The sequence below is a fragment of the Oncorhynchus keta genome, chromosome 6 (assembly GCF_023373465.1).
Source record: "Oncorhynchus keta strain PuntledgeMale-10-30-2019 chromosome 6, Oket_V2, whole genome shotgun sequence".
In the NCBI taxonomy this organism is placed as follows: Eukaryota; Metazoa; Chordata; class Actinopteri; order Salmoniformes; family Salmonidae; genus Oncorhynchus; species Oncorhynchus keta.
Window position 1 is genome coordinate 11,123,256 of NC_068426.1, and position 15,724 is coordinate 11,138,979.

At 44.6% G+C, this 15,724-nt stretch overlaps 1 protein-coding gene across 1 annotated transcript; it reads right to left on the reverse strand.

Moving 5' to 3' along the window:
- Window positions 1–1,577: 1,577 nt before the first annotated feature.
- Window positions 1,578–4,385, reverse strand: LOC118385736 (regulator of G-protein signaling 14-like). Its single transcript, XM_052521753.1, has 6 exons — window positions 4,254–4,385; window positions 3,300–3,428; window positions 2,701–2,901; window positions 2,500–2,626; window positions 2,107–2,177; window positions 1,578–2,006 (listed from the first exon to the last, which is right to left on the reverse strand). Exons 1-6 carry the CDS (start codon window positions 4,383–4,385, stop codon window positions 1,725–1,727), a joined length of 942 nt encoding a protein of 313 aa, XP_052377713.1. The 3' UTR covers window positions 1,578–1,724.
- Window positions 4,386–15,724: the final 11,339 nt, after the last annotated feature.

Sequence of the window (15,724 nt, forward strand, 5' to 3'; positions counted from 1 at the left end):
ATGCACCTTTCAGCAGGACATAACCTAAATCAAAAAGCCAAATATATACTGCAGTTGCTTACTGAGATGACATTGAATGTTCTTGAGTGGTATATTTACAGTTTTGGCTTAAATCAGCTTGAAAATCTATGGCAGTCTAGCAATGATCAACAACCAACTTGACAAAGCTTGAATAATTTTTTAAAGAATAATGTGCAAACATTGAGCAAAGCTCTTACAGATTCACCCATAAAGACTCACAGCTAATTACAACGAAGAACCGATTACCACAACAAAACACTAGCTGATTGAGCACCGTAAAGGATCAAGCCTCACAGAATATTGTCATGGGAAATCATCGTGTTTTGGCATAATAGGAAAAAGTGTATTGCAAAATATTGCACAAACTCATTTGGGAAATAAATGCATAAGCTTGGTTGATTCAGCGTTAGTGTTACTTTTGAGCACAAGCAATCTCACTGTCTAAGTCTCTCTCCTAAACATAAATACACACAAAAAAACACAACTTTGCTGCATACTAGCCTTTTACTCGGTCCAGTGGTTAGCTTTTTCTTGTCCAGTGAGGTTAAGGCCTTGCTCATGCTCAGTGACTCTATGCTCCTACTCTGAAATCAAATGGAGCATGGAGAGAAAGCATCAGAGGGTAAACAGGTTATACAACGTCACAGTCCCCCAGAATGACTTAGCATGGTGACTATGACGTGCTGTGGTAGCAGACGTTGCTTCTGGAGCACCGGGGTCATTGCTTCCTGTAGAGTTCCATTGGACGTCATGTCATCACAACACCCACTGTCTTCCCTGTGGACACCATCTCCACCCTGAGAAATACTGGCTGTCTGGCTGTATTATTTATTTAATTACAGGATAATAAAATGGTCTTCCCTAATGACATGCCTTATGAGCTATATACTCCCTCTGTGTCATTTTTCTAATTGATGAAGGCCATTGATGAAGGCCCAAAATGTCCAGCTTTTAATAGTGACACGTTCTTTAATGTTGAGCAAGAATGGAGCCTTTTTCTTTTCAAGGATAAATAAAAGTCATGGAATATCAGGATGTGGTCACCCATGCAAAAGACACGCTGAGCTCCAGAAAAACCTGCTGTTCCTTCAGAACTGAGCTGTCCTGGTCCAGAGAGAGGTGTTTCTGTGGAGGGACCAGAGAACAGAAAGAGAACAAACAGGAAAGGTACATCAACAATAGAAACTCTTTTCCACCTAAGATGTTGCTAAGTGACAGACAGACACCATTTTGGGTTAAACCAATCGTTTCATTCCAGGAGCTATTATGAACAATTCCATGTAACGTTCATGTGTATGTCATGTGTATGTCATGTGTGAGCTATGCCAAGATCTTCCTCTTGTAGGGCAATAAACGTGATTCTGATTCTTAGGCCGTCATTGTAAATAAGAATTTGTTCTTAACTGACTTGCCTGGTAAATAAAGGTTAAATCAATTTTTTAAAAATCTGCTTGGGAGGTACATGCTTATTACACAGTTGGCCTCTGCCCTGCATGTAGGAGCCAACTCTGACTGAGGCTCAACTTGTCCTTGCCCTGCATGTAGGAGGCAACTCTGACTGAGGCTCAACTTGTCCTTGCCCTGCATGTAGGAGCCAACTCTGACTGAGGCTCAACTTGTCCTTGCCCTGCATGTAGGAGCCAACTCTGACTGAGGCTCAACTTGTCCTTGCCCTGCATGTAGGAGCCAACTCTGACTGAGGCTCAACTTGTCCTTGCCCTGCATGTAGGAGCCAACTCTGACTGAGGCTCAACTTGTCCTTGCCCTGCATGTAGGAGCCAACTCTGACTGAGGCTCAACTTGTCCTTGCCCTGCAGGTAGATGATGACATCCAAGAGGGGGAAGCCTTTCTTGTCATAGAGCCCAGTCAGCATGGTGTGGATGGAATGTCCAGCACGGGCTGGAGCCAGGGAGGCAGTACCGTCAGGTAGGAACACACAGCAGTTCTCAGCCTGGCCCGCACGCCAACGCTCTCTCTCCAACTGCTGTGGGGGAAGGGGGCAAAAGTCACAAGTTAATTCAAAGGGAAATGTTGTCGGAACATATTTTACAATATAGTTAGAGCTTGGTGTGTGGTGTGCTTACCTCTACTGCATCGAGGAGAGACCCCGGCCTGGCACTGCTCTGTAAGACTGCAGCATGGTCAGCAAGCTCTTCTAAGGGAATGGGGTGCATTATATTCAGCTGCAGGTACACCCTTAGAAAAAAAGGAGCTATTTGAAAGCTAAAGGGGTTTTTCAGCTGTCCCCATAGGAGAACCCTTTGAAGAACTATTTTGGGTTCCAGGTCAAACACTTTTGGATTCCATGTAGAACCCTTTCCACGGAGGGTTCTACCTAGAACCAAAAAGAGTTCTCCTGTGGGAAGGGCCGAATAACCCTTTTTTCAAATAATGTACAGTCGGTCACCGTACCAGAAACGTCATATACTGTACCATAAACTCTGAACCAATGCTATCCCCATTGTATTATATTGTACCTCCCCACCAGCACCTCTTTTCCTGAAGTTTGTCTCTGGTCAACTTGTTCTGTAGAGCTTTCATCTTCTTCTCTGCTCCCTCATCCACATCCAAAGGAAGATCATTTCTTGGTTTGACCTTTGGTTTCTAAGAACAATACTCAGGCATGAGTTGGTTTATGCACAAACATTATAGCCAAGCTTCACAATACTGTACAGTACCTTTTGTGGTTTCTGGTCAGCCTTGTGCCTGTCACTGAGTGAGGCGCTGTCAGTCCCAGCAGTTTTCCTGGTTGCTGTGCTCTTCGAGCAGGGTCCCAGGTCAGGTAGAGGCCTGCCCTCCACATTGGCAGACATGCAGCTCTGGTAGGGCTGGGAGCGAACAAAGCGCGTGTAGCTGTCAAACTTCATCAGCTTGAAGACCTGAAGTGAGAGAGAGACAGAGGAAAAGCCTCGTCAAGTCAGGCAGCACAACCATCTTTACTAAACTCAGTTTTCCATTACATTTCTTATTTGTATGACTGTGTTTCCCACAGCAATACATGGGCATGCTACTGTATGGGGAATAGAGGACTATTTCATGATTTTCTAGTGAGCCTTGGTACAGTAGATTATATTGTCCTGAATGACTCAGTTGGTAGAGTAAGGCCCTTGCAACACCAGGATTGTGGGTTCTCTTCCCAGGGCCACCCATATGTAAAAACTGTATGCACGCATCACTGTAAGTCACTTTAGATAATCTGCTAAATGGAATTGTATTTTAATATACTTTATAATAATAAATAATCAAATAACATAATAATGTGTCCATGGTGGTGTACCTGTTTTGGGGTCTTGTGATACATGTCAAGGTGAGGGTTTCTCACGTCCCGCTCCTCATCAATGTTGATGGGATGGGAAGCACTGCCTGAGAGGTAGGTGTTGTAGATGGAGCGAGACTCCTGGTTTAACTGGACAGGGCAGAAACATGGTCAGACCCTGACTCATAGACCCTCTTAGACTATCAAACTTTCCAAATCCCTTTTCATCTGTGAAGTACCTTCTCTTTCTAATTGGCTAGGATCTTCTCACATGCCTTCCAAAATAAGATGTTCTCAGCGCTGACCTCCGACTTCAGGAAGTCGGTCTAAACAGAAAACCATTTCTGTCACCAGTTTCTAGCCAGCATCCACAATACATTATCAGCCTGATTTGACGCTGTCTGAGAACTATTATTAGTCCTTAGCATGACTTTATATTTGACTTATATTGTTGACACTGATATTTCTGTCAAGCACACGCACATCCCTCTATTCTCCACATGCCTCATAATCCAGACTGGTGAATCTCATCTCTTTTCCCATAAGTCCTCCAGCCCAAAGGAGAAAATCGGACACCCACATGGTTCGTACCATTTAAGTGACTCATGCGTGGGCCTCGTTCTCATTCTAATTTCTTGGGCAATTTGACAATCAACCCTTGTAGCGGAGCTTTGTTTTGTGTCCTAGTCAGTAAAATGCTTTAAAATAGGAGCCATCACTTCAGATAACAATTTGTCATCTAAAGTGGTGTAAACTAAACGGTTGGGCTGACAATGTAATTGTTCTAAATTACTTCATTTATCGCTTCAAAACAATGGGCCCTCCTTGAAACAAACACACGAGACCAATAAACAGACTAGCACAAAAACTCTGTATACAACAGATCATCACGACATAGGCTTGAAAGATTGTATACGGTCAGCTTGAGCCCTCACCGTGAAGTATAGGACACTGCAGGAGCCTCTCGAAGCTGACAGCCCAGCTGGTCAACTTCCCCACACCACTGACTTCCTCACTGGGCACTGTGGGGAGATTGGAGTTACTGCTGGAACACAGGCCAACACTGGCCCCTTGCACCTCTGACACCCCATTCAACTCTGGAGACATTAACAACAGGGCTGTATTGGATGTAATACAGAAACTACAATGTATGCTTCACTTTGAAATGTGTGGTTTTGAATAGAGAACATTTGATTGTTATTACTGTCTAAATTGAAGAATTGTGAAAATGTATAGGACATTTAAAAGATGTATGTAACAAGAGAAAAAGTCCTGAGAAACTCCTTCAAGTGACTTTCTCTCACATACAGCTGTCAGCTTTCGAGGAGGAAGTCATTGTGGTAACCCCTGAACCTCAAAGACAGAAAGGCCTTGTTAAAAGTACATTTGTGAAAATGCTTTCCTTCTTAATGTGTTTGAGCCAATCAGTTGTGTTGTGACAAGGTAGGGGTGGTATCCAGAAGATAGCCCTATTTGGTTAGGGCTATCTAACATAAAAATGTGTTATTTCATAGTTTTGTTGTCTTCACTATTATTCTACAATGTAAGTGTAGGTGTGTCAAATCTATCAAATCAAATGTATTTATAAAGCCCTTCTTACATCAGCTAATATCTCAAAGTGCTGTACAGAAACCCAGCCTAAAACCCCAAACAGCAAGACATGCAGGTGTAGAAGTACGGTGGCTAGGAAAAACTCCCTAGAAAGGCCAGAACCTAGGAAGAAACCTGGAGAGGAACCAGGCTATGAGGGGTGGCCAGTCCTCTTCTGGCAGTGCCGGGTGGAGATTATAACAGAACATGGCCAAGATGTTGAAACGTTCATAGATGATCAGCAGGGTCAAATAATAATAATCACAGTGGTTGTCGAGGGTGCCACAGGTCAGCACCTCAGGAGAAAATGTCAGTTGGCTTTTCATAGCCGATCATTCAGAGTATCTCTACCGCTCCTGCTGTCTCTAGAGAGTTGAAAACAGCAGGTCTGGGACAGGTAGTACGTCTGGTGAACAGGTCAGGGTTCCATAGCCGCGGGCACAACAGCTGAAACTGGAGCAGCAGCACAGCTAGGTGGACCGGGGACAGCAAGGAGTCATCAGGCCAGGTAGTCCTGAGGCATGATCCTAGGGCTCAGGTCCTCCGAGAGAGACAAAGAGAGAAAGAAAGAAAGAAAGAAAGAAAGAAAGAAAGAAAGAAAGAAAGAAAGAAAGAAAGAAAGAAAGAGAGAAGAGAGAGAGAGAGAGAATTAGAGAGAGCATACTTAAATTCACACAGGACACCGGATAAGACAGGAGAAATACTCCAGATATAACAGACTGACCCTAGCCCCCCGACACATAAACTACTGCAGCATAAATACTGGAGGCTGAGACAGGAGGGGTCGGGACACACTGTGGCCTCATCCAACGATACCCCCGGGACAGGGCCAAACAGGCAGGATATAACCCCACCCACTTTTCCAAAGCACAGCCCCCACACCACTAGAGGGATACCTTCGACCACCAACTTACCATCCTGAGACAAGGCCGAGTATAGCCCACAAAGATCTCCGCCACAGCACAACCCAAGGGGGAGCGCCAAACCAGACAGGAAGATCACATCAGTGACTCAACCCACTCAAGTGACGCAACCCTCCTAGGAATGGCATGGAAGAGTGTGTCCAAATTTTTGCCTTGTTCTGTATGTCTCCATGTTTCAGCTCACCTCCATCAGATACTGGCAGACCCAGTAAGCACAAACATAAACCAGTGAATACATCTGCTTTGGATTAGGGAAACAACAATCAGAAACACAATGATTTAATATATGACGTACCATTTTGGGGGAGGGGGCATAAATCCTGTGATCTTTAGCAGACTTAGAGCTGAGACTGTGAGATAGACAGACACAGAGAGAAATAGACAGAGACAGGCAGACAAAGAGAGCGAGAGACAGACAGACAGGCAGACAGACAGACAGACAGACAGACAGACAGACAGACAGACAGACAGACAGACAGACAGACAGAAAAAAACATCATAAATCATAAACACACTGATAAATCCAATTTACTGCACATATATTGCGTATTCCAATACTAGGAACATTGCCCTATTGCTTCAGTTCATTGAAAGATTCTGAGAGACATTGATAGATCACTGAAGAAGGGTTCCGGTAGTGTTCTTATCTGAACATACTTGCTTTGCACCGATTGAAACATGGCCAGGAAGTGTTGCCATAGCAACAAGACCACAAGCTGATGCGTGTGCACTGAACACAAACCTATGTCCCCTTTTGCCGCCTTGTCTGAAGCAATATTATTCTCATTCATGCAGACGCAATAGTATACACCAAAACATGAAATCAATACACTGAACAACACACAGCTTGTAAATAGTTTGTGGTATCTGAGTTTCCTGGGTGTTGGTCATACAGTATTTCAAACTGTCCAATATTTATATGAAATATAACCTATAATTAATTACAATATGGGTTAAATAGCTTTCCTTCCAAAAATGTTTTTATGAAGTATGTTAAAAAGCAGCTTTTCTGTGCTGGATTGGTGTGGATGTACCCCAACAACAGAATGCTGTGGATGTACCCCAACAACAGAATGCTGTGGATGTACCCCAACAACAGAATGGTGTGGATGTACCCCAACAACAGAATGCTGTGGATGTACCCCAACAACAGAATGCTGTGGATGTACCCCAACAACAGAATGCTGTGGATGTACCCCAACAACAGAATGCTGTGGATGTACCCCAACAACAGAATGCTGTGGATGTACCCCAACAACAGAATGCTGTGGATGTACCCCAACAACAGAATGCTGTGGATGTACCCCAACAACAGAATGCTGTGGATGTACCCCAACAACAGAATGCTGTGGATGTACCCCAACAACAGAATGCTGTGGATGTACCCCAACAACAGAATGCTGTGGATGTACCCCAACAACAGAATGCTGTGGATGTACCCCAACAACAGAATGCTGTTGTTGTACCCCAACAACAGAATGCTGTGGATGTACCCCAACAACAGAATGCTGTGGATGTACCCCAACAACAGAATGCTGTGGATGTACCCCAACAACAGAATGCTGTGGATGTACCCCAACAACAGAATGCTGTGGATGTACCACAACAACAGAATGCTGTGGATGTACCCACAACAACAGAATGCTGTGGATGTACCCCAACAACAGAATGCTGTGGATGTACCACAACAACAGAATGCTGTGGATGTACCCCAACAACAGAATGGTGTGGATGTACCCCAACAACAGAATGCTGTGGATGTACCCCAACAACAGAATGCTGTGGATGTACCCCAACAACAGAATGCTGTGGATGTACCCCAACAACAGAATGCTGTGGATGTACCCCAACAACAGAATGCTGTGGATGTACCCCAACAACAGAATGCTGTGGATGTACCCCAACAACAGAATGCTGTGGATGTACCCCAACAACAGAATGCTGTGGATGTACCCCAACAACAGAATGCTGTGGATGTACCCCAACAACAGAATGCTGTGGATGTACCCCAACAACAGAATGCTGTGGATGTACCCCAACAACAGAATGCTGTGGATGTACCCCAACAACAGAATGGTGTGGATGTACCCCAACAACAGAATGCTGTGGATGTACCCCAACAACAGAATGCTGTGGATGTACCCCAACAACAGAATGCTGTGGATGTACCCCAACAACAGAATGCTGTGGATGTACCCCAACAACAGAATGCTGTGGATGTACCCCAACAACAGAATGCTGTGGATGTACCCCAACAACAGAATGCTGTGGATGTACCCCAACAACAGAATGCTGTGGATGTACCCCAACAACAGAATGCTGTGGATGTACCCCAACAACAGAATGGTGTGGATGTACCCCAACAACAGAATGCTGTGGATGTACCCCAACAACAGAATGGTGTGGATGTACCCCAACAACAGAATGGTGTGGATGTACCCCAACAACAGAATGCTGTGGATGTACCCCAACAACAGAATGCTGTGGATGTACCCCAACAACAGAATGCTGTGGATGTACCCCAACAACAGAATGCTGTGGATGTACCCCAACAACAGAATGCTGTGGCTGTATACCAGTCATAAAAGGTATTCATACAGTATGAGCAGACCACTGACTGGCCAGTTCATCCTTCTCAGAGGAGGACATCTAGAGGAGACATTTCCTCTATCAGGAAATAAGCAAGCATTTTTTAAACAGTCTGTTTTAGATACAAGTTTGACGTGGGGTTTTTGAAGTGTGTTTTCTCCTATTTCTGCTCTAGTCACAAATAGTAGAATAGGATGAGTCAACAACATTAATGTGGGTATGAGTTAACAGAATATGAACTTTTAAAAGTGAGATTTTCACTGGACGGTATACCATGAGAAACTGCCAGCCACTGTGAGTGACTAAACAAACGTTGTCACTACCATGAACCATGCCTCAGATTAAGTCTGATATTAGTTCATAATTAGTTCATCAATTATTTTTCTACGTGTGAATTTTATTATAGGTTTAACCTTGTGATATTCAGTGGTTTGATGCTGGTCCCAGTATTGTATCTTCCAAGTCTCTGTCTGAGAGAAGTTCTCAGGGCAAAGTGAGAGAAACCTTTGGTGAACTCTTTAAACATGATTGTTTTCTGTCAAATATAATTTCAAAACAATCCATCATTCATCAGATATGGAACAATTGGAAAAATCACGTCACACTTGGCAAAACTCATATTACTTTTTTTAGCATGTTTCATTCTCTCTGAAAACTGTAAACTTCCATAACAACCCAAGGCTAGCTGGCAAATTTGATCAGAGATAGCCCTAAGGGTTAGAGTTAGGGTTAGGAGATCCAAGGGGATCTGATCAGAGATAGCCCTAAGGGTTAGAGTTAGGGTTAGGAGATCCAAGGGGATCTGATCAGAGATAGCCCTAAGGGTTAGAGTTAGGGTTAGGAGCTCCAAGGGGATCTGATCAGAGATAGCCCTAAGGGTTAGAGTTAGGGTTAGGAGATCCAAGGGGATCTGATCAGAGATAGCCCTAAGGGTTAGAGTTAGGGTTAGGAGATCCAAGGGGATCTGATCAGAGATAGCCCTAAGGGTTAGAGTTAGGGTTAGGAGCTCCAAGGGGATCTGATCAGAGATAGCCCTAAGGGTTAGAGTTAGGGTTAGGAGATCCAAGGGGATCTGATCAGAGATAGCCCTAAGGGTTAGAGTTAGGGTTAGGAGATCCAAGGGGATCTGATCAGAGATAGCCCTAAGGGTTAGAGTTAGGGTTAGGAGCTCCAAGGGGATCTGATCAGAGATAGCCCTAAGGGTTAGAGTTAGGGTACAAGTTTGACGTGGGGTTAGGAGCTCCAAGGGGATCTGATCAGAGATAGCCCTAAGGGTTAGAGTTAGGGTTTGGAGCTCCATGGGGATCTGATCAGAGATAGCCCTAAGGGTTAGAGTTAGGGTTAGGAGATCCAAGGGGATCTGATCAGAGATAGCCCTAAGGGTTAGAGTTAGGGTTAGGAGCTCCAAGGGGATCTGATCAGAGATAGCCCTAAGGGTTAGAGTTAGAGTTAGGAGCTCCAAGGGGATCTGATCAGAGATAGCCCTAAGGGTTAGTTAGGGTTAGGAGATCCAGGGGATCTGATCAGAGATAGCCCTAAGGGTTAGAGTTAGGGTTAGGAGATCCAAGGGGATCTGATCAGAGATAGCCCTAAGGGTTAGAGTTAGGGTTTGGAGCTCCATGGGGATCTGATCAGAGATAGCCCTAAGGGTTAGAGTTAGGGTTAGGAGATCCAAGGGGATCTGATCAGAGATAGCCCTAAGGGTTAGAGTTAGGGTTAGGAGATCCAAGGGGTATCTTCCAATCTGATCAGAGATAGCCCTAAGGGTTAGAGTTAGGGTTAGGAGCTCCAAGGGGATCTGATCAGAGATAGCCCTAAGGGTTAGAGTTAGGGTTAGGAGATCCAGGGGATCTGATCAGAGATAGCCCTAAGGGTTAGAGTTAGGGTTAGGAGATCCAAGGGGATCTGATCAGAGATAGCCCTAAGGGTTAGAGTTAGGGTTAGGAGATCCAAGGGGATCTGATCAGAGATAGCCCTAAGGGTTAGAGTTAGGGTTAGGAGCTCCAAGGGGATCTGATCAGAGATAGCCCTAAGGGTTAGAGTTAGGGTTCGGAGCTCCATGGGGATCTGATCAGAGATAGCCCTAAGGGTTAGAGTTAGGGTTAGGAGATCCAAGGGGATCTGATCAGAGATAGCCCTAAGGGTTAGAGTTAGGGTTAGGAGATCCAAGGGGATCTGATCAGAGATAGCCCTAAGGGTTAGAGTTAGGGTTAGGAGCTCCAAGGGGATCTGATCAGAGATAGCCCTAAGGGTTAGTTAGGGTTAGGAGATCCAAGGGGATCTGATCAGAGATAGCCCTAAGGGTTAGAGTTAGGGTTAGGAGATCCAAAGGGATCTGATCAGAGATAGCCCTAAGGGTTAGAGTTAGGGTTAGGAGCTCCAAGGGGATCTGATCAGAGATAGCCCTAAGGGTTAGAGTTAGGGTTAGGAGATCCAAGGGGATCTGATCAGAGATAGCCCTAAGGGTTAGAGTTAGGGTTAGGAGCTCCAAGGGGATCTGATCAGAGATAGCCCTAAGGGTTAGAGTTAGGGTTAGGAGATCCAAGGGGATCTGATCAGAGATAGCCCTAAGGGTTAGAGTTAGGGTTAGGAGCTCCAAGGGGATCTGATCAGAGATAGTCCTAAGGGTTAGTTAGGGTTAGGAGATCCAAGGGGATCTGATCAGAGATAGCCCTAAGGGTTAGAGTTAGGGTTAGGAGATCCAAAGGGATCTGATCAGAGATAGCCCTAAGGGTTAGAGTTAGGGTTAGGAGCTCCAAGGGGATCTGATCAGAGATAGCTCTAATGGTCACAATAGCTACAAGGCACAAAAGGAAGTTCCCCCAAAAACCCACAATCCTCACAAGAGGCAGAATATCCACTACACATGTTAAAATGAACATAAAGGTATTGTACCTTCTCTCTGGTTTTCCTAAAAGGACAGTGGCAGGACTCAGAGATCTCCATGGCCGTGGTGGAGCCTACTGGAATAGACAGAGAGAGAACTGACAGAAAAGGAGAGGTAAACAGCTTTGGGCCACTGATGCCAAGGGACTGGTCTGGGGCCCACAGTGATGATGGCCTATCACTGAACAAAGACCATCACTGCCATAAACCAACAGCAATAATGGATATAAAACTCAATGGGTAGGAGACAGACACACACAGCAACCGCTCAGGGGAAAGTCTCAGGTAGTCTCCTCCTTCTCCATTCCAGTTTCACAGTGACTGTTCCTTAACCTGTGTGAACCAGCCTACATGTAATCCACTATAACCCATTTTAACATAAACCAGCCTACATGTAATCCACTATAACCCATTTTAACATAAACCAGCCTACATGTAATCCACTATAACCCATTTTAACATAAACCAGCCTACATGTAATCCACTATAACCCATTTTAACATAAACCAGCCTACATGTAATCCACCATAACCCATTTTAACATAAACCAGCCTACATGCCCATGTGGTCATTTAAATGTACACTGTATAGACCTGTGAGTACTGTGTTTTTATTCCTTAATTCAAGAAAATAATATTGACATCCATCCTTGTGTAATATACTCTATATGACACCATTCACTGTAACATTGAATTATTTGCAGTTACCTAAACGTTAGATCTACCTGTGGCTCAGTCATACTGAGGGGACCTGAGGAGACAAAATGAGTGTCAGCTTGTAGGGCTGGCATCATGCGTACAGAATAAAACTGGTGGATAAGTGTGGGAATGTGAGTCAGACGAATATGACTCATGGCAAGGCGATGCATGGGTGGACGAGGACCAAATACTAAAACCAAACACAGATACAATTAGCTTAGAAATGTGTGTCCAGAGAAATGATTTTGTTTTGGGATAGAGTAGAGTTTTTCAGCAATAGAAAACCAAAGAGATTCCAGGTTGCAAATGGAAGTTTAAAACACAAATGGAGTTTATGACATCATCAGAATAAGCTCCGAACCCCTTTTGTCTCCTTGTATGGCGTTCTCCTCTCGCTCAACGCATCAGCAGCAGTGCAGCACACTATTCCCTAGATAGTGCACTACTTTTGACCAGCACTGGTCAAAGGTAGTGCACTATATAGGGAATAGGGTATCATTTGAGACAGAGCCTAGAGGCATCAGGCCACGAGACTGAGAGGTAGAGACTGAGAGGTAGTCACCACTAGGATTACCTTGGCAACAAGGTAGTCCAGGTGTTTGTATTGCAGTAAGTAAAGAGGCTAAACAGAGCGCTTGTTAGGGCTGCTATAGTTGTCATTTAGTTTTACTCAGGGTTGATTTCTCTAAAGTCTGATAATATTCCAAAATAACGTGCAATCTTTTTTTTGACTGTCTATCATATAATTTACAGGCATTTAACAGGCATTTGTGCCGGACTGCATTGTGTAAACTGTAGCAATCCGCCAGGATTGTGAGTTTGACTCCCACTGGGGACAAGTACAAAAAAGTAAGAAAATGTATTCACTCACTACTGTAAGTCGCTCTGGATAAGAGCGTCCACTAAATGACTAAAATGTCAATGTAAAACGCAATACCTTTGTTTTTTGTCACTCTGACAGTCTGGTTCTGCTGTTGCTCAGGGTTGGCTCATTAATAATCGAGGATAGAGACTGGAGACTGTCTCCCTCTGCAGCTATACAGGAGGGGAGGATGTCACTCTGACAGTCTGGTTCTGCTGTTGCTCAGGGTTGGCTCATTAATAATCGAGGATTGAGACTGGAGACTGTCTCCCTCTGCAGCTATACAGGAGGGGAGGATGTCACTCTGACAGTCTGGTTCTGCTGTTGCTCAGGGTTGGCTCATTAATAATCGAGGATTGAGACTGGAGACTGTCTCCCTCTGCAGCTATACAGGAGGGGAGGATGTCACTCTGACAGTCTGGTTCTGCTGTTGCTCAGGGTTGGCTCATTAATAATCGAGGATTGAGACTGGAGACTGTCTCCCTCTGCAGCTATACAGGAGGGAGGATGTCACTCTGACAGTCTGGTTCTGCTGTTGCTCAGGGTTGGCTCATTAATAATCGAGGATTGAGACTTGGAGACTGTCTCCCTCTGCAGCTATACAGGAGGGAGGATGTCACTCTGACAGTCTGGTTCAGCTGTTGCTCAGGGTTGGCTCATTAATAATCGAGGATTGAGACTGGAGACTGTCTCCCTCTGCAGCTATACAGGAGGGGAGGATGTCTAACAGTCTGGTTCAGCTGTTGCTCAGGGTTGGCTCATTAATAATCGAGGATTGAGACAGGAGACTGGAGACTGTCTCCCTCTGCAGCTATACAGGAGGGGAGGATGTCACTCTGACAGTCTGGTTCTGCTGTTGCTCAGGGTTGGCTCATTAATAATCGAGGATTGAGACTGGAGACTGTCTCCCTCTGCAGCTATACAGGAGGGGAGGATGTCTAACAGTCTGGTTCAGCTGTTGCTCAGGGTTGGCTCATTAATAATCGAGGATTGAGACTGGAGACTGTCTCCCTCTGCACCTATACAGGAGGGGAGGATGTCACTCACGACAATCACTGCGGGAGCAAAGTCAATTTAAGAAAGATTACTGTGACATAACTAAGGGGGACAGCACAGACTGGCTCTATTGTGGCTCTGTCCCCTTTTAGAGGACAGTGAACAAAGACTCCCCTACTTGGTTTATAATAGACCCAGACCAGGGAACCAGTAAAGGTCCTCTGATGGTAAAATGAAGTTGTGTTTCCTTCCAATTTGAAACACTTTTTAGAAAGCAATTTTTTTACTTCACACACGAAACACAACGGAGAGACAAAAGAGCCTTGAAGATTGGTTGGGCCTTTTCCTCACACAAACATCCATGAGGTCGAATATAACCATCTGATGGTGATCAATGAACCCCAGCTTGACTCTGTCTGGATTTCCCTTGGTATTATTCACAAACAATCACTGAGTATTTCATCGATTCTGACATATCCTGGAGTGCATTGTACACATGAGGTAAATCAATGTGTCTGAGTGGCAAAGGTTGATCCCCCCCACGGGGCCCTTCACCACTCAATCTAAAATGAAACATGACCATGTGTCCCACAGCTTCCAACAGGTGGTCCTATTGTAAATGAGGTAACCTTTACACGGGTCGTGACTACCTGACCAAGTTGAGAAGTCGGAAGATCCTCCTATTTCTACAATTTCTCTTCTTAAAAGCTGATTACAGATTTTAAACCTGACCATGACCCTGACCTTAACCTTAACCCTAAACATTAAACACTGTTAACATTATGCCTAACCATAACTTTTAATTAAGACCAAAAAGCTCATTTTAGTTTTCATACATTTTTACAATATAGTTGACTTGACTTTGCAGTTTGGCCATCTAGTGAGAACCCTTTCCACATGACTGTGTCCACATACGTTAGTGTCCAAGATGGACAGCATTAGTGTAGAGCTCAATGTCAAGACTCATGTTCACAGTACACACATTTCTTCAAGTGTTGATAAATGTTGATAAAAACACTTTCTAATTCTTCACCTTATTTTTCTGCCTTCCTCTACAAATGAATTATCTATCTCTTTCAGCCTCCAATGTTCTCCAGCTGTCTGAGCATGACTCCGTCTTGGTCACCAATGAATACAGTCATTCTGTTTTATTATCTTACGTAAGGAAAACACAGAAACAAAGTTTGACACACTGAAACAGTAAACCAAGATTTTTGAGGAAAGCAAACTATGGAGAAGGATCACTGCTTGGAGGATATTGGGCAAGAATAAAGCAACAATAAGGCAGACATTTTCCTTCTTCCAGCAGAGTGATGGAGAACCCCGGGTGTCCTGTAACATGTGATGGTTCAGAGTGATGGAGAACCCTGGGTGTCCTGTAACATGTGGTAGTTCAGAGTGATGGAGAACCCCGGGTGTCCTGTAACATGTGGTAGTTCAGAGTGATGGAGAACCCTGGGTGTCCTGTAACATGTGGTAGTTCAGAGTGATGGAGAACCCTGGGTGTCCTGTAACATGTGGTGGTTCAGAGTGATAGAGAACCCAGGGTGTCCTGTAACATGTGGTAGTTCAGAGTGATAGAGAACCCCGGGTGTCCTGTAACATGTGGTAGTTCAGAGTGATAGAGAACCCCGGGTGTCCTGTAACATGTGGTAGTTCAGAGTGATAGAGAACCCTGGGTGTCCTGTAACATGTGGTAGTTCAGAGTGATAGAAAACCCAGGGTGTCCTGTAACATGTGGTAGTTCAGAGTGATAGAGAACCCTGGGTGTCCTGTAACAGGTGGTGGTTCAGAGTGATAGAGAACCCTGGGTGTCCTGTAACATGTGGTAGTTCAGAGTGATAGAGAACCCTGGGTGTCCTGTAACAGGTGGTAGTTCAGAGTGATAGAGAACCCAGGGTG

Coding starts and splice junctions, on each gene's coding strand:
- LOC118385736 (XM_052521753.1), bottom strand. CDS start 4,385: ATGTCTCCAGAGTTGAATGGGGTGTCAGAGGTGCAAGGGGCCAGTGTT. Junction 3,429..4,253: donor GGAAGTTGACCAGCTGGGCT/GTCAGCTTCGAG, acceptor TGCCCTGTCCAG/TTAAACCAGGAGTCTCGCTC. Junction 2,007..2,106: donor CTCTCCTCGATGCAGTAGAG/GTAAGCACACCA, acceptor CTTCCCCCACAG/CAGTTGGAGAGAGAGCGTTG.